An 18,447-nucleotide genomic window follows, 5' to 3' on the forward strand; every position below is an offset into this window, starting at 1 on the left:
GGTAGGTCATACTGAGGAAGCAGGGCGTCTGCAGAAGGAGATAGACAGAGTAGGAGAATCAGCAAAAAAAGTCAGACGGAATACAGTGTAGGGAAGTGTATGGTCATGCACTTTGATAGAAGGAATAAAGGATAGACTACTTTCCAAACAGGGCAAATTCAGAAATCAGAGGTGCATAGGGACTTGGGCGTCCTCGTGCAGAATTCCCTGAAACTTAATTTGTAGGTCGAGTCGGTGGTAAGGAAGGCAAATACATTGTTGGCATTCATTTTGAGAGGACTAGAATATAAAAGTAAGGGTGTAATGCTGAGGCTTTACACGGCACTGATTGGTCAGACTACACTTAAGAGTATTGTGAGCAGGTTTGGGTCCCTAAAGGATTTGCTGATATTGGAGACGGCCCAGGGTCGGTTCATGAGAATGATCCCGGGAATGGCAGGGATAACGTACGAGGAGAGGTTGATGGCTCTGGGCCTGTGTTTGCTGGAGTTTAGAAGAATGGGGGGAGAGGTCTCATTGAATCCTATCGAATACTGGAAGATCTAGATAGAATGGACGGAGAGGTTTCCTATAGTGAGGGAGTCTAGGAGCAGGGGACACAGCCTCAAAGTAGAAGGACGTCCCATTGGAACAGAAATGTGGAAGAATTTCTTTAGCCAGAGGGCGGTGAATCTGTGGAATTTGCTGCCATAGACTGCTGTGGAGACCAAGTCAATGGGTATGTTTAAACCAGAGGTTGATAGGTTCTTGATTAGTCAAGGTATCAAAGGTAATGAGGCAAAGGCAGGAGAATGGGGTTGAAAGGGATAATAAATCAGCGATGACGGAATGGCAGAACAGACTCAATGGGCTGAATGGCCTAATTCTGCTCCTTTTGAGAAAATAGAACATTGCAGCACAATACAGACCCTTTGGCCCATGATGTTGTGCTGACCTTTTAGTCTATTCTAAAATTAATCTACCCTTGACCTATATAAACTTCAATTTTTCTATCATCCAAGTGCTTATCTAAGAGATTCTTAAATGCATCTAGTGTATCTCCCTCTAGCATCAGCCCTGGGAGGGCATTGTATGCACCCACCACTCTCTGTATAAAGAACTTGCCTCTGATGTCCCCTCTATACTTTCCTCAAATCACCTTAAAATTATGCCATCTTGTATGAGCCATTTCTGCCCTGGGAAAATATCTCTGATTTTCCACTTCTTCGGTGCATCTTATCATCTTGTACACCTCTAGCAAATCACCCGTCTTCCTCCTTCGTTCCAAGGAGAAAAACCCTAGCTTGTTCAACCTGTCTTCATAAGACTTGCCCTGTGCAGGCAACGTAAATCTCCTCTGCACCCTAAAGCTTCCACATCTTTCCTATCATAAAGCAACCAGAACTGAACACCATATTCTAAGTTCAAAGCATAAAGTAAATTTATTATCAAAATACATACATGTCACTATATACAACCCTGAAATTCTTTTTCTTCTGGGCACAGCCAGTATATCCAAGAAACACGATAGTATCAACGAAGGACCACACCCAGCAGTACGAACAAACAACCAGTGTGCAAAAGCCCATATACTGAGCAATTACAAAAGAAAGTAATAAATAAATAAGCAATAAATATTGACAAAATGAGAGGAAAAGTCCTTGAATGTGAGTCCACAGGTTGTGGGGACAGTTCAGTGTGGTCTAACCAGGGTACTTTTGAGCTTTAACATGACATCACTGCTCTTGAACTTAATTCCACAACAAATGAAAGCCAACACAATTCTTAAATGGTGCAGCAACTTTGAGGGATCTATGCATGTGGACCCCAAGATCTTTCCATTCTCCACACTGCCAGGTATCCTGCTATTAACCCTGTATTCTACCTTGACTTTTAAACTTCCAAAATGAATCACTTCACACTTTTCAGGGTTGAACTCCATCTGCCACTTCTCAACCCAGTTCTGCATCATGTCAATGTCACGTTGCAACCTACAACCCTGCAGACTATCCACAACCTCTGTTATCTGCAAACGTACTAATCCACCCTTCCACTTCCTCGTCCAAGTCATTTATAACATCACAAAGAGTGGGGGGTCTCAGAACAGATCCCATTGGAACACCATTTGTCACCAACCTCCAGCAGAGTATGCTCCGTCTGCAACCATCCTCTGCCTTCTATGGGCAAGCCGATTCGATATCCGCACAGCGACGCTTCCCTGGAACCCATACTTCCTCATTTTCTGAATGAGCCTATGATGGGGAACCTTATAAACGCCTAACTAAAAGTCATACATACCATATCCACAGCTCTATCTTCATCAACATGCTTTGTCACATCCTCAAAAGTAATCAATCAGGCTTGTGAGGCATGACCTGCCCTCACAATGTCACCCTTACTATCCCTAATCAGACTATGTTTCCCTAAATACTCATAAATCCTGGATCTAAGAACCCTCACCAATAATTTGCCCACCAATGAAGACTCACTGGTCTATAATTCCCCGGGTTATCCCTACTCCCTTTCTTGAACAAAGGAATAACATTGGCCACTAACCATCATCTCCTCCTGAAGCCAGTGAGGATACAAAGATCATTGCCAAGGGTGCAGCAATCTCTTCTCTGACTTCCTGTTGTAACCTGGGGTATATCCTGTCTGGACCCAGGTATCTATACTAATGTTTTCCAAAAGTTCCAACACATTCTCTTTCTGAATATCAACATATTCAAGCATATCAGCCTGTTTTTATGCTGTCCTCACAATCATCAAAGTCCATCTCACTGGTGAATAATAAAACAAGGCATTCATTCAGGATCTCCCCTTCATCCTTCATCTCCAGGCACATTGCTACAACTACCCCTAATGGATCCTACCCTCACTCTGGCCATCCTCCTGTTCCTCACATACATGTAGAACCCCTTGGGTTTTTTTTTTAATCCTACTCACCAAGACCTTCTCATGCTTCCTTATAGCCCTCCTGTCCAATCTTCAACTCCTTCCTGGCTACTCTGTAACTCTTTAGTATGATCCTTATTTCCTAAATCTTAAATAAGCTTCTTTTTTTACTCTTGACTAGATGTTCCGTATCTCATTCAACCATGGTTCCTTCACCCCATGATTCTTTCCCTGCTTCAATGGGACAACCCTATCCAGAACCCCAAGCAAGTTCTCCCCAGACAGCATCCACATTTTTGTTGTGCATTTCCCTGAGTATATCGGTTGCCCAGTTCCTGCCAAATAGCATTATAATTCGTCCTTCTGCAATTCAATATTTCCCCCATACCATTTGCTCCTATATATCTGCAAGGCTATAGTAAAGGCCAGGGAGCTGTGGCCACTGTCTCTGAAATGTTCTCCCACTGACAGATCTGAACCTGGCCTAGTTCATTGCCAATCATCAAATCTAATTGGTTTGTCTACATATTGAGTCGAGAATCCTTTCTAGACACACCTAACAAATTCCGCCCCATCCCTCAAATTCAGGTGTAACCCTTGCTTTTTTGACATGTTATACCTTCCCCAGAAGATATCCCAATGATCTACAAATCTGAAGCCCCAACTCCAGCACCAATTCTTTAGCCACGCATTCACCTGCCAAATAATCTTCTTCTTAACCTCAACGGTGCATGCACAGGAAGCAATCCAGAGATTACAACCCTTGAGGTCTTGCTTTTCAACTTTCTATCTCGCTCCTTATATTCTCCCTTAGAACAGAGAATAGTACAGCACTGTACAGGCCCTTCGGCCCACATTGTTATGCCGACCCTCAAACCCTGCTTCCCATATAACTCCCCACCTTAAATTCCTCCATATACCTGTCTAGTAGTCTCTTAAATTTTACTAGTTTATCTGCCTCCACCACTGACTCAGGCAGTGCATTCCACGCACCAATCACTGTCTGAGTAAAAAACCTTCCTCTAATATCCCCCTTGAACTTCCCACCCTTTACCTTAAAGCCATGTCCTCTTGTATTGAGCAGTGGTGCCCTGGGGAAGAGGCGCTGGCTATCCACTCTATCTATTCCTCTTATTATCTTGTACACCTCTATCATGTCTCCTCTCATCCTCCTTCTCTCCAAAGAGTAAAGCCCTAGCTCCCTTAATCTCTGATCATAATCCGTACTCTCTAAACCGGGCAGCATCCTAGTAAATGTCTTCTGTACCCTTTCCAATGCTTCCACATCCTTCCTATAGTGAGGTGACCAGAGTTGGACACAGTACTCCAAGTGTGGCCTAACCAGAGTTTTATAGAGCTGCATCATTACCTCGCGACTCTTAATAAACTCTATCCCTCAATTTATGAAAGCTAACACCCCATAAGCTTTTTTAACTACCCTATCTACCTGTGAGGCAACTTTAAGGGAACTGTGACCTTCAGGAGATGTCCCTGATCTTGGCACTAGTCTTTGTCAAAATCTATCCCTAAGCATCATTAAAACAGATGTATACCAATTGTATGTTAAAAGCACATAGTTAAAGTGCTGTTGGACTTCTTGAGGTTAAGAAAAACATTCCGTAAATTTCAAATGCTTTTTCCAAAATCAACTCAACAGACTTCTTTTGAACTAAGTAGTAATTCTGGTGTAGTACAGAACAAAGAAGCAGCCATGAACAGGTGTTAAACTTCAAGGCTGATCTAGCTAATCTGAGAAGACGTAGGCTCACTCTCTTCCCCTGCCTTGGAGTTCAGCCAGGCACAAAGGGTGATCCATAGCTCTGGCTCATTTGTCTCCCCCATCTACTGTTAGCCCTTTGCTGCCCTCTGCTGTTTCACACATACATTGCAAGATAAAAATAAGGTACTAGCCAGGACCGTATCCTTGAAAGTACCAAACTCAGAACATCATCACCGACATTGTAAGAACCTTGAAATAAAATTATTCATCAAAAAAATGAGTACAGCACACAGTAAAATTCAAACATAGTGACCGAGGAAGATAACTGATCAAAGTGGTCGACTACCAGTGCAATAGTAATTGGGAGCACAGGAGAGATAACTATCTCTATTCAACACGGTTTTTCAACATTGATGTACTTTTTGTCTTAAACTGGACCATTCTGAGTAACAAAGGTACAATATTTTCACGTAAGAAATATAATATACAGGTTGAGTGCACTTTATCCAAAATGCTTGGGGCCAGAAGTGTTTCAGATTTGTTTTGGATTTCCGAATATATAATGAGATAGCTTGGTATCGCCATCATTTCTGACTCTGAATTTATGTAGTACCAGTAAGGAATCTTTGTCTTATACATGTTCATCACACATATGAACTTACTAGTAATAATTATTATGTACCATTAATATAATGAAAATATAATGCATGCGGGGAAACAAAAGCAGCACAGTAGAATTGGGAGAATACCTGAATCAGCTGTTGAACAACAACAAACAACGACAGGCTTTCAGTCTCGGCCTATAATACCATGTTTTGATTAAAAGGTTATAGTACACTGTATTTGTATTTTACTTTTTATAACTTTTATGTGAGGTATAAAACCCATCAGCATTGTAGACTTGTTCTGGTATTAGATTTTCATCAGTGACAAACTTATCACAAACTTATCCAATGAATTTCTCTGCTGTTTTGTCATCAGCACTTTGTTTTTAAATCTTTTTTAATCTTTAAAAATATAATGCTTGTGTTCAAAATGCAATGTTTTTTTTGTCACTAGTAGGTGAGTAATAAGCAGCAAGACGATTCAGAACCGTTTTGGCCACTGCAGTTTCAAGCATTCAGGCTTGGATATGCCAGAAATGATTTCACTACTTCAACAAGTTAGGAGCAACGAAGAGTATGAAGGTATCAACAATCATCTTAAATGTAACAATGAAAATGAAGATTTGGAGGATGCAATTGACAAAATAATTGTATAAAAGCAGTCCACTAATGGCAAAAAGTGTCTGCGCTAATTTTCTTCAATTACAGCCAATCAAAAGAACATCTCAGCATACAAAAATTAATTCATCTGTCAACAACTATTAGGAACTAATACAGTTTTATAGTACTGTAGTTGTTTTGGTAGTGTTCTAATTTGTTCTGTATTTCATATAAGTACATAATTTGTTACTCAGGTAAACTGTGGTTTTTGAAGTATCTTTTAAATTATTTCCATGAAACTTCGGGTAATTGGGGCAGCTGCTTAATTAGGCCAAAATGTACTTGTCCTGATGTGTCCCAGTTAACCGGAATCCACTGTAGTTTAAATCTGAATGTTTATTAGCTTAATAAGTTTGCCATCCTGGATACTGTTGGTGGGGATGACCGACCAGGTGTGAGCCACGGTGGCAGGGCCTCCAGCACCGAGTCTGACCCGGTGGTGCAGAAGGGTGGGACAGAGAAGACAAGAGCTGTTGTCATTGGAGACGCTATAGTCAGGCGAGCAGACAGGAGATTTTGTGGACGTGAGAAGGGCACCCACATGGTTTGTTGCCTCCCGGGTGCCAGGGTCCGGGATGTCTCTGACCGGGTGCACGACATCCTGATACGAGAGGGAAAGCAACCAGAAGTTGTGATACATGTTGGTAGCAATGACATAGGCAGGAAAAGGGATGAGGTCCTGAAGTGTGAGTTTTGAGAACTAGGCAGAAGGCTGAAGAACAGGACCTCAAGGGTGGCGTTCTCAAGATTGCTGTCAGTGCTACGTGACAGTGATGGTAAGAATTGGAGGAGATGGCAGTTGAATGCGTGGCTGAGGAGTTGGTGCAGGGAGCAGGGTTTTAGATTTTTGGATCATTGGGATCTCTTCTGGGGAAGGTGGGGCCTGTACAGATTGGATGGGTTGCACCTGAACTCGAGGGGGAGCAATATCCTTGCAGGTAGGTTTGCTAGCATGGTTTGGGAGGTTTTAAACTAGTTTGCAAGGGGGATGGGACCCGGAGCAATAGAGCAGTGAAAGAAATGCATGGAGTAAAGCCAGATCCAACATATAGAGAGGCTTTGAGGAAAGAGAAGCAGAATAAACGGTGTAAAGGTAGTAAGGTAGAAGAGCTGAAGTGTGTGTATCTCAATGCAAGAAGCATCAGGAACAAAGGTGATGAACTGAGAGCTTGGATACATACATGGAATTATGATGTAATGGCCATTACAGAGACTTGGCTGGCGCCAGGGCAGGAATGGATTCTCAATATTCCTGGATTTCAGTGCTTTAAAAGGGATAGACAGGGGGCAAAAGGGGAGGAGGGGTGGCATTTCTGGTCACGGATACTATTACAGCTACAGAAAGGATGGGTAATGCAGCAGGATCCTCTTTTGAGTTAGTATGGGTGGAAGTCAGGAACAGGAAGGGAGCAGTTACTTTGTTGGGGGTATTCTATAGGCCCCCAGGTAGCAGCAGAGATACAGAGGAGCAGATTGGGAGGCAGATTTTGGAAAGGTGCAAAAATAACAGGGTTGTTATCATGGGTGACTTTAACTTCCCTAATATTGATTGGCACCTGATTAATTCCAAGGGTTTAGATGGGGCAGAGTTTGTTAAGTGTGTCCAGGACGGATTCCTGTCACAGTATGTGGACAGGCCGACTAGGGGGAATGCCGTACTAGTTCTAGTACTTGGTAATGAACCGGGTCAGGTCACAGATCTCTCAGTGGGTGAGCATCTGGGGGACAGTGACCACTGCTCCCTGGCCTTTAGCATTACCATGGTAAAGGATAGAATCAGAGGGGATAGGAAAATTTTTAATTGAGGAAGGGCAAATTATAAGGCTATAAGGCTAGAACTTGCGGGTGTGAATTGGGATGATGTTTTTGCAGGGAAATGTACTATGGACATGTGGTCGATGTTTAGAGATCTCTTGTGGGATGTTAGGGATAAATTTGTCCCGGTGAGGAAGATAAAGAATGGTAGAGTGAAGGAACCATGGGTGACAAGTGAGGTGGAGAATCTAGTCAGGTGGAAGAAGGCAGCATACATGAGGTTTAGGAAGCAAGGATCAGATGGGTCTATTGAGGAACATAGGGAAGCAAGAAAGGAGCTTAAGAAGGGGCTGAGAAGAGCAAGAAGAGGGCATGAGAAGGCCTTGGCGAGTAGGGTAAAGGAAAAACCCAAGGCATTCTTCAATTATGTGAAGGATGACAGGAGTGAAGGTAGGACCGATTAGAGATAAAGGTGGGAAGATGTGCCTGGAGGCTGTGGAAGTGAGCGAGGTCCTCAATGAATACTTCTCTTCGGTATTCACCAATGAGAGGGAACTTGATGATGGTGAGGACAATATGAGTGAGGTTGATGTTCCGGAGTATGTTGATATTAAGGGAGAGGTGTTGGAGTTGTTAAAATACATTAGGACGGGTAAGTCCCCAGGACCTGACAGAATATTCCCCAGGCTGCTCCATGAGGCGAGGGAAGAGATTGCTGAGCCCCTGGCTAGGATCTTTATGTCCTCGTTGTCCACGGGAATGGTACCAGAGGATTGGAGGGAGGTGAATGTTGTCCCCTTGTTCAAAAAAGGTAGTAGGGATAGTCCAGGTAATTATAGACCAGTGAGCCTTACACCTGTGGTGGGAAAGCTGTTGGAAAAGATTCTTAGAGATTGGATCTATGGGCATTTAGAGTATCATGGTCTGATCAGGGACAGTCAGCATGGCTTTGTGAAGGGCAGATCGTGTCTAACAAGCCTGATAGAGTTCTTTGAGGAGGTGACCAGGCATATAGATGAGGGTAGTGCAGTGGATGTGATCTATGTGGATTTTAGTAAGGCATTCGACAAGGTTCCACACGGTAGGCTTATTCAGAAAGTCAGAAGGCATGGGATCCAGGGAAGTTTGGCCAGGTGGATTCAGAATCGGCTTGCCTGCAGAAAGCAGAGGGTCGTGGTGGAGGGAGTACATTCGGATTGGAGGATTGTGACTAGTGGTGTCCCACAAGGATCTGTTCTGGGACCTCTACTTTTTGTGATTTTTATTAATGACCTGGATGTGGGGGTAGAAGGGTGGGTTGGTAAGTTTGCAGATGACACAAAAGCTGGTGGTGTTGTAGATAGTGCAGGGGATTGTCAAAGATTGCAGAGGGACATTGATAGGATGCAGAAGTGGGCTGAGAAGTGGCAGATGGAGTTCAACCCGGAGAAGTGTGAGGTGGTACACTTTGGAAGGACAAACTCCAAGGCAGAGTAGAAAGTAAATGGCAGGATACTTGGTAGTGTGGAGGAGCAGAGGGATCTGGGGGTACCTGCCCACAGATCCCTGAAAGTTGCCTCTCAGGTAGATAGGGTAGTTAAGAAAGCTTATGAGGGGTTAGCTTTCATAAGTCCAGGGATAGAGTTTAAGAGTCACGATGTAATGATGCAGTCCTATAAAACTCTGGTTAGGCGACACTTGGAGTACTGTGTCCAGTTCTGGTCACCTCACTATAGGAAGGATGTGGAAGCATTGGAAAGGGTACACAGGAGCTTTACCAGGATGCTACCTGGTTTAGAGAGTATGCATTATGATTAGAGATTAAGGGAGCTAGGGCTTTACTCTTTGGAGAGAAGGAGGATGAGAAGAGACATGATAGAAGTGTACAAGATATTAAGAGGAATAGATAGAGTGGATAGCCAGCGCCTCTTCCCCAGGGCACCACTGCTCATACAAGAGGACATGGCTTTAAGGTAAGGGGTGGGAAGTTCAAGGGGGATATTAGAGGAAGGTTTTTTACTCAGAGAGTGGTTGGTGCATGGAATGCACTGCCTGAGTCAGTGGTGGAGGCAGATACACTCGTGAAGTTTAAGGGACTACTAGACAGGTATATGGAGGAATTTAAGGTGGGGGGTTATATGGGAGGCAGGGTTTGAGGGTCGGCACAACATTGTGGGCCAAAGGGCCTGTACTGCGCTGTACTATTCTATGTTCTATTTAACCAATTTGTACATTTAAATGTGTTAGAAGTGCTTTGTAACAAAAAATTAAATTGTTTAAGATACAAAAGTATTATGTAAGATTGGATTCGTTAAAAAGGCAGTTCAACCAAAATGAGCGAATTTATTAACTTGGGCAAAGTTTTTATAACTGAAAACTAAAATGCTTATGTATAGAGCAAGCATGTCATGTGTAATCTCCAGTTATGGCTCATTAGAAGGTGAATTTAGTGGATACAGAAAAGAGTTGGATCAACATGGCTGTTATCTGGTCTACTCCAATGTGTGCACACCAGTTAAGGAGGGAGCCAGGTGTTGTGACTCTTCCACTGCTAATTTGTCCTCATTCAGAAAATCAGCTAACAAACATGATTCAGGCTAAAGTGCACGTTGGCACAATTATTCATGAAATGCATCCCATCAAAAAGTCAACAATCAGTTATAGTGAATGATTTGCAATTGAAGTTGGAAATTTCCCATCAAGTTAGTACAGCTACAACAGTACGTGCTAAAATTTAACCACTGCTTCATTAAAATAGAGACGCAATCTTCAGCTTTATTTTTAAAAAGTCAAGGTTGACCTCCAAATTTTTTCCGTTCCCTTCTCAAGCAGCTGTGTCATGCTGAATAGCAGTCCTAGTCGAGGCAAGTATTTTTTCCCCCAGGAGATCGTCACTACAAGGTCATTCTCCTCAGGTACATAATGAGTGGCCAAGCACAGTTTGCGTGCACTGTACAACTAAATGTACCTGATTTGCATTTTTGCAGGTTCCAGTAGGATGCAGGAGATAAAACCTTTTATTCTGTTAACTCGGCACAACTTGGAACACCCATCCAGTTAGCCAATAGAGGAGCTCTTTGCTAGTTTGCTGAAAAGAGTAATGATGATTACCCAAGTACATAAGTATACCCGCAGAAAAAGATTCTCAGAGCTGTATGTGTTGACACGTACGTACTCTGATAATAAACTTCACTTTGAATTTTGCCTGTTAGGTTGACTTTTGTGGGAGGCCTGGAGACCCTGAGTATGTTCTTACCCAAATTTAGATATCAGAAAGCCACCAGCTGAAGAACCAACGATCATTCCCACACCATACGAGAGACCAAGCTTCCCCAGTTTTCCAGTCCTTTCCGACTCTGAGGAGAGGTCAGTCACAACCATCTGAGCAGCTGGGAGGGGTTAAAAGGAAAGAATACATTTTAAAATTGGGCACTAGAGAGTTGAGCAGAAAAATGGGAGGAAAAACATACCACACTGTACCTTGCATTCCATGCATGAATACGGAGGGCAATCGAGATAGGAAAAGCAGCGACACATTTGTTGAAAGTCCCATTATCATGCTGGTAAGGCCAGAGGAGAGGTATGCCAGTGAGAGGGCAGCTCGGGCTCCAAACAAGTCACCAAATCTGTCGATAGAAGAATCGAAATACAATTTCAAAGATTGCTGGGAACGCAAGATTGGAATTGGAATAATATTGTCACACATATCGAGATACTGTGAAAAGCTTGTCTTGTATACTGTTCATGCAGATCAAGTCATTGCACAGGACACTGAACTAGAATAAGTAAACAATAATAATGCAGAATAACGTGTAACAGCTGTAGAGAAAGTGAAGTGCAGGTAAACAATAAGATGCAAGATCATAACAAAGTACGTTGTGAGGTCAAGAGTCCATCTTATTATAATAGGGTACAAAAATTGTACAGAGGTACAATATCTAATAATAGCAGGGTAGAAGCTGTCCTTAAGCCTGGAAGTATGTGCTTTCAGGCTTTTGTATCTTCTGCCCAATGGAAGAGGGGAGAAGAGAGGGTAGTCGGGGTTTTTGATTATGTTGGCTGCTTTACTGAGGTAGTGAGAAACACAGAGTCCATGGAGGGGAAGCTGGTCTCCATGACTGTACACAGCTCTTTGCAGTCACTTGCAGACCAGTTTTAATACTAAGCTGTTTTGTATCCAAATAGAAAGTGTTCCATGGTGCATCAATAGAAATGGGCGATCGTGACAAGCCAAATTTATTTAGCATCCAGAGGAGATGCTGGAATCTGAGGCAAAAAAAAAAAAATTCACTACAGGAACTCAGTGGGTTATGTAGCATCCATGGAGGCAAAGGATGGTGGATGTTTTGCGTCAAGACTCTGCATCAGGACTGGTGAATGTGGGTTACTGGAGGGGCACTTCTTGAGTCTTTCTCTGAGAAAGAACCAGAGCATCCTAAAGTTTTCCTGATGGTGAATGGAGGTGTATAAAGACTAGATGGTGAAGATGAGGCAGTTGGGGCTAGGAAACTGTAAGGTCAAAGTAAATTTATGATCAATGTATGTATTTGTTACTGAATACTACCTTGAGACTAATTTTCTTGCAGGTATTTATATGTAAGTAAATACAATAGAATTTATGAAAAAACTATACATAAACAAAGACTGAAAAACAAGCAATGTGCAAAAGACAAATTGTATAAATAAAAGAATAATGAGAACAGGAGTTGTAAATACTCCTTGAAAGTGAATTTGTAGTCCCTCAAATCAGTCCAGAGTTGTGGTGAGTGAAGTTATCTACGCTGGTTCAGGAGGGTGCCACAGTAACATGGTGATTAGTGTGATGCTTTCACTGCTCGGGACACTGGATTTCAAATTCAATGCTGTCTGTAAGGAGTTGTGTACCCGCCGCTTGAACGAGTGGGTTTCCTTTGGGTGGTCTGGCTTACTCACACAGTCCAAAGATGAACCGGTTAGTAGGTTAATTGGCCATTGTAAATTGTCCTGTTTTCAGGCTAGTGTTGACAGGTGGGTTGCTGGGCCAGAAGGGCCTGTTCTGTGCTTTGATCTCCAAAATAAAAATGAAAAAATAATAATGCTGCTGGTGGTGTGAGAGTTGAGGCACCTGTACCTCCTGCACGATGGTAGTACTGAAACGAGGAGGTGGCCTGGAGCGTGGGAGTATTTTAATTATTTAGAGATAGAGCATGGTAACAGGCCCTTTCAGCTCCACCACCCGTTAAAACACATGTGACTAAATAACTTATTAACCCGTACATCTCTGGAAACCCACGTGGTTACGTGGGGAACACACCAACTCCTTATAGACGGCACCGGAAGATGGAACACCATACCGCTCCTATCGTCATTTGTCCTTGATGACGGATGCTGCTTTCCTGTGGCAGCACTCCCTGTAACTGTGCTCAGTGGTGGAGAGGGTTTTGCCTGTGAGGAGCTGTTCTACAATCTTTCCCGCTCCTGGGCACTGGTGTTTCCATACCAGGCTGTGATACAACCAGTGAGGATACTCTCCACATACAGAAGTTTTTGCTGACATGCTGAATGATTGCAAACTTCTAAGAAAGTGGAGGATCTGTCATGCCTTCTTTGTAATGGCACTTAAATACTGGTCCCAGGACAGACCTTCTGATATGATAACACCAAGGAATTAAAAGCTACTGACCCTTTCCACCTCCAATCCCCTGATGAGGACTGGCTCATGAACCTCCAGCTGCTTCCACCTGCAGTCAAAAATCAGCTCCTTGGTTTTGCCAACATTGAGTGAGAGGTTGTTGTTGTGGTAACACCCAACCAGATTTTCAATCTCCCTCCCTTATGCAGATTTGTCACCACCTTTGATTTGGCCAACAACAGTGGTGTCATCAGCAAACTTAAATGCAGCATTGGAGCTGTACTCAGCCACACAATCAGTAAGATCCTGTAAGACGAGATCCTATGGTAAGATGGCAGTGCATTCAATCGCAGCAGCTTCTACGGGGTCAAGTTTTTTTTTTAAAAAACGCACTTTTTATGATGGCAAGATCCTGTTGGACATTAAGAACTTAAAGTTCTGCGGATGTACCCCATCAGCGAGTTGCTCGTTGGCAGAGAAACTCAAGGAGTTGGATGGTGCGGATTGTGCTGCTGCCTGCATCAGCGAGGTGTCGGTACACAAAGGAGGTGTGCAGTCTAACAGCGAGTGATCATCTTAAGTCATTTTTCTTGTGATCGCAAGCCCCTGTTGGACATTGTTAATGTGGAATGCTGAAAGTCTGATTCACTAATTTCCTGGTGGATGGTAGGACAACTGCGTGGCCTCGGTTATAGCGAGGACCAGGCCTCGAAGTGCGGTGGCAGCTGTTTAAAGTTGCCCAGGAGAGAGGTGTCAGAGATGGTGCACTCCACCAGAGGCAGTGTAGTGTGGCATCCAAGCTGGACTCAGTGCTGCCCCCCCAGTGTTCACTCTACAGAAGACAAGCTGTATTGGGTTCGGTGGCAAATTTCTGCAACATTCATGGACTCAGGGTCTTGGATTATATTTTTTGTGTGACCGTATTGACTGATATCTTATAGGTGCTTTGTGCTGTGTGACTGTTGGTACTGCATTTTACACCTTGGTCCCAGAGTAACATTGTTTCATTTGGCAGTATTCATGGGTATACTGTACACACATGGTCGAATGACAATTAAACTTGAACTATAAAGCAGAAGGCTAAGCACACAGCCTTGTGGTGCACCCATGTTGATAGTTAGTTGTTGCCAAACTGTCCTAACTGGGGTCTGACAGTGTGGAGATAGAGAATTCAGCTGCACAGGGAAGTATTAAGGCCCAGGTATTGGAGTTTAGTGAAAAGTTTTGAAGTGAGAGGCTGAAGATGTCCGTAAACTTTCCAGCCACTTGACCAGCTAAGCCACCTGGGCCAGATGTGGATTTGCTCTGCTGAAGGATGCTCTTACATCAGCCTCAGAGACTGAGATACAGAGTAGTTGGGGGCTATGTGTTTTATGAAGGTGCCTCCATGTTCTATCAGTCAAACAAAAGGCATTGAGCTAACCTAGGAGCAAAATCCCATTGTCATTTATGTTGCTTGGTTTTGCTCTGTCGGAGGTGATGGCATTCAAGCCCCACCACAGTTGTTGAGCGCCTCTCTGAGGTTCAAGTTTAGTCTGGAAAGGGCCATTTTGTTGAAGTGGAAGGATACGTTGGCTCCCATTTTGTCACAATGGTGCTCTCAAGTGATGCTATGTCTTAGTTTGGAGAAAATTAGAAGTCAAACCATTGAACCTATGTTTGATTTTGAGAAAAGATAGGGTTAATTTGCTGGTTACAATCATTTGAGTTAATTGATAGATTTCTTCCATAATCTAATTGTAAATCTTTGGTACATTTTTTTTTCTTGCTGGCGGTTTGATGTTTACCTTTAGAAGCTTTTTGTATGATGAATGGCGCCGGGGTTGAACACCTAATGGGTTTTTTCCCCCCTCACTTTTCTTTGCTTTAGTAGGGATTTTTTTTCTTTTTTTTTATATAATCACCAAAATTTTTTTCAATCTTTAAAATAATGTTTTTTTTCTCTTGAGACATTGTAAGTGCTGCCTATTTCGATGTACTCTTGTTAATTTTGGATAATAATAACAATAAGAAGATTTGAAAAGAAAGTTTAGTCTGGAATTGCCACTTTGCATGTGAGATGGCTTTCTGGAGGACATATCTGAACCTCTTGTACTTTCCTGGATCACTAGTCCTGAGCTCCATTAATCTAGCCCTCAGCAGATTTCAAATCTCTTGATTTATCCAGGCTTCTGGTTGGAGAAGACTGAATGATTTTGTGGGGACATACTTATCCATGAGGTTTCGATAAAGTCCGTGACAACTGTGGCATATTCATTCAGGTCCTCTGATGAGTCCTTGAACATGGCCCGGTCCACCTGCTCGAAGCAATCCCATAGCTGCTCCTCTGCCCATCAAAATGGTGCCGGGCATGGGTGGTATCATGGATGTAGGTAGAAGGGACTGGGCAAAGGGAGGCAAGACAGAGTCACGGTGTAGAGTTAAATGCAGAAGCAAGAGAGAGAAAAAAAAAGATTCCTTTCTGGCTACAAATTAAGACACCATCGATAACCAATGGACAACCAGGGAAAACACTGTGTACAGCAGTTGTACAAATCACCTGATATCTGTGGTTAACAATGTAGCTGAAATATAAGCACATTCCAGATGCAACAAAAGCGCAACATTTAAATAAAGCTGTAATTTTCCATCACTATGAAAATATTTAAAATGAATGTCTTTTCTACCTGAAAAAAATTACAGCAATGTTTCTGCAAGAATCAAACCATCAGGATGGATATCCAAAAGATCAACTCCAGATCATGCCAATCAAGTGAAGTTATAGTGTGAATTTACAGTAAATATCACAGGCTAAAGAACCACTTGAACACCAAGGAGCTACAAATGGCATCTTAACCACCCAAGCATTAAAAGAGGTTAATATCTAAATTATCAGATTTTTGAGAGAAAAACAATAATCTTAGCATCAAATGCAATTGCTTTAACATCAAAGTACTGGCAATCATGTGCCCAAAGACAACCCCATAACCTCATTTCTTTAAGCAACATACATCAAAGTTGCTGGTGAACGCAGCAGGCCAGGCAGCATCTCTAGGAAGAGGTACAGTCGACATTTCGGGCCGAGACCCTTCGTCAGGACTAATTGAAAGAAGGGCTAGTAAGAGATTTACCTCATTTCTTTACTTTTTTTTCTCTCTCCAGATAAGGAATTAAGAAGCCATACAACGGCACCTCCTGTATAAGTGCCTTCAAAGACTTAAGTCAGAACTTTTTGATAAACTCTGCAAGAACTTTAAACTGTGTCATGTCTTTTGCTTTGAAATACTTCGGTGTGCAGAGTACCTAATACTTTGGCTCAGTGTGCATACTCAATTCTGTTGAATACTTTTCACCATTAGTTTCAACAGATACACTCTAGCGAGAACATAATACACCTTTCTTTCAAAGGAAAACTTGATGAGCATCCATCAGGGTGGAGAGTTCAATATTGTTCATTCCCTGCATTCTATTTCATGTACAGTAGGTACCAATTTCCATTCATAACAAACCAGAAATGTGTTGAATGGTAGTGCAAATTGGACTATATTGTATCAGCTGGACATTGTAAATAATATATTAAATGTTATTAAATACCAGACATAAAGTTCCTTCCTTCCGCAAAGTTCCTTTGCCCATAAACAAAATATTAAAAACAGACTCAGAGTAAACCTGAAATCTAATACTGGTTTCTTTTTAACTTGCAGTCCTTTACCAGGTTAAGATAACCGCTACATTACCATGATACCCATCTGGCTCTTTCACATCCCATTCAATTCTTTTGCCACTTTACACAAGGTGTAACTTACAGCAGTGGTCCCCAACCACTGGGCCGCAAAGCATGTGCTACCGGGCTGCGAGGAAATGATATGAGTCAGCTGCACCTTTCCTCATTCCCTGTCACGCACTGTTGAACTTGGACATAGGGTTGCCAACTGTCCCATATTTGCCAGGACATCCCATATATTGGGCTAAATTGGTTTGTTCCAATAGGGACAGCCCTTGTTTCATATCTCCCCCGCTAAGGTAGAGCTTTCCTTTGAAACCTTTTGTGCGGAAATGGCGTAAAGCGAAGAAGCAATTACCATTAATTTATATGGGAAAAACTTTTGTGTTCCCAGACCCCAAAAAAGCCTACCAAATCATACCAAATAACATAAAACCTAAAATAACACTAACATATAGTAAAAGCAGGAATGATATGATAAATACACAGCCTATATAAAGTAGAAATAATGTATGTACAGTATAGTCGGGAAGATTAAGCCAAAACAGATCTGTGGAAAAAAAATTGGCACGTACACACATGCACACGTCACGCATGTGCACACAGGTGCCTGCGTAAAGCTTTGTGGTCATGGTAGTCTTACTCGGGGTAAACACAAGTGTCCCAGGATTTGACTGCTACTTTTGTCCCTTATTTGGGAGTGAGAAAGTTGGCAACCCTAACTGTAAAAGACATGTTGAGGTGAGTTTAACCCTACTTGAACACCCACCCCGGTCGACTGGTCCGCAAGAATATTGTCAATATTAAACTGGTCCGCGGTGCAAAAAAGGTTGGGGACCCCTGATTTACAGCCATCTACTAACCTCCCAACATGTAAAGTGAAGCACCCAGTGGTCATGGAGAGAATGCCCAAACTCCACAAGCACATCAACAAAGATTAGGACCAAATCCCAGATGTCAGGGTCATTCAGAACTATTGAAAAAAATTGTGAGTTTGGTACATGGCAAAGTTGGGATGTGGATTTGCCATCTAATAGACCTTTTTCTAATGCAAACACGAGGAAATCTGCAGATGCTGGAAATTCAAGCAACACACACAAAAAATGCTGGTAAACACAGCAGGCCAGGCAGCATCCATAGGAAGAGGTACAGTCGATGTTTCGGGCCAAGATCCTTCATCAGGACTAACTGAAAGAAGAGATAGTAAGAGATTTGAAAGTGGGAGGGAGAGAGGGAAATCCAAAATGATATGGAGAAGACAGGAGGGGGTCGGATGGAGCTAAGAGCTGGAAAGTTGATTGGCAAAAAGGATACGAGGCTGGGGAAGGGAGAGGACCATGGGACGGGAGGCCAAGGGAGAAAGAAAGGGGGAGGGAAGCCCAGAGGATGGGCGAGGAGTATACTGAAAGGGACAGAGGGAGAAAAAGAGAGAGAGAGAGAAAATTTAAAAATAAAAATAATATAAATAAATAAATAAATAACGGATGGGGTACAAAGGGAAGGTGGGGAAAAAGGGGAACCTTTTTCTAAACTGGTTTAA

The 18,447-nt window shown here is 42.6% G+C and overlaps 1 protein-coding gene across 1 annotated transcript in view; it reads right to left on the minus strand.

Moving 5' to 3' along the window:
* Positions 1–18,447, minus strand: part of slc22a18 (solute carrier family 22 member 18) — a 159,916-nt gene that overhangs the window by 84,356 nt on the left and 57,113 nt on the right. The window contains exons 3-4 of the mRNA XM_072272304.1: positions 11,074–11,219; positions 10,850–10,982 (exon numbers count right to left, since the gene is read on the minus strand). Of these exons, the coding sequence (XP_072128405.1) occupies positions 10,850–10,982; positions 11,074–11,219 (279 nt within the window). The remainder of the gene's footprint in view (positions 1–10,849; positions 10,983–11,073; positions 11,220–18,447) is intronic.

Source organism: Mobula birostris, chromosome 11 (assembly GCF_030028105.1).
Source record: "Mobula birostris isolate sMobBir1 chromosome 11, sMobBir1.hap1, whole genome shotgun sequence".
Taxonomy (NCBI): Eukaryota; Metazoa; Chordata; class Chondrichthyes; order Myliobatiformes; family Myliobatidae; genus Mobula; species Mobula birostris.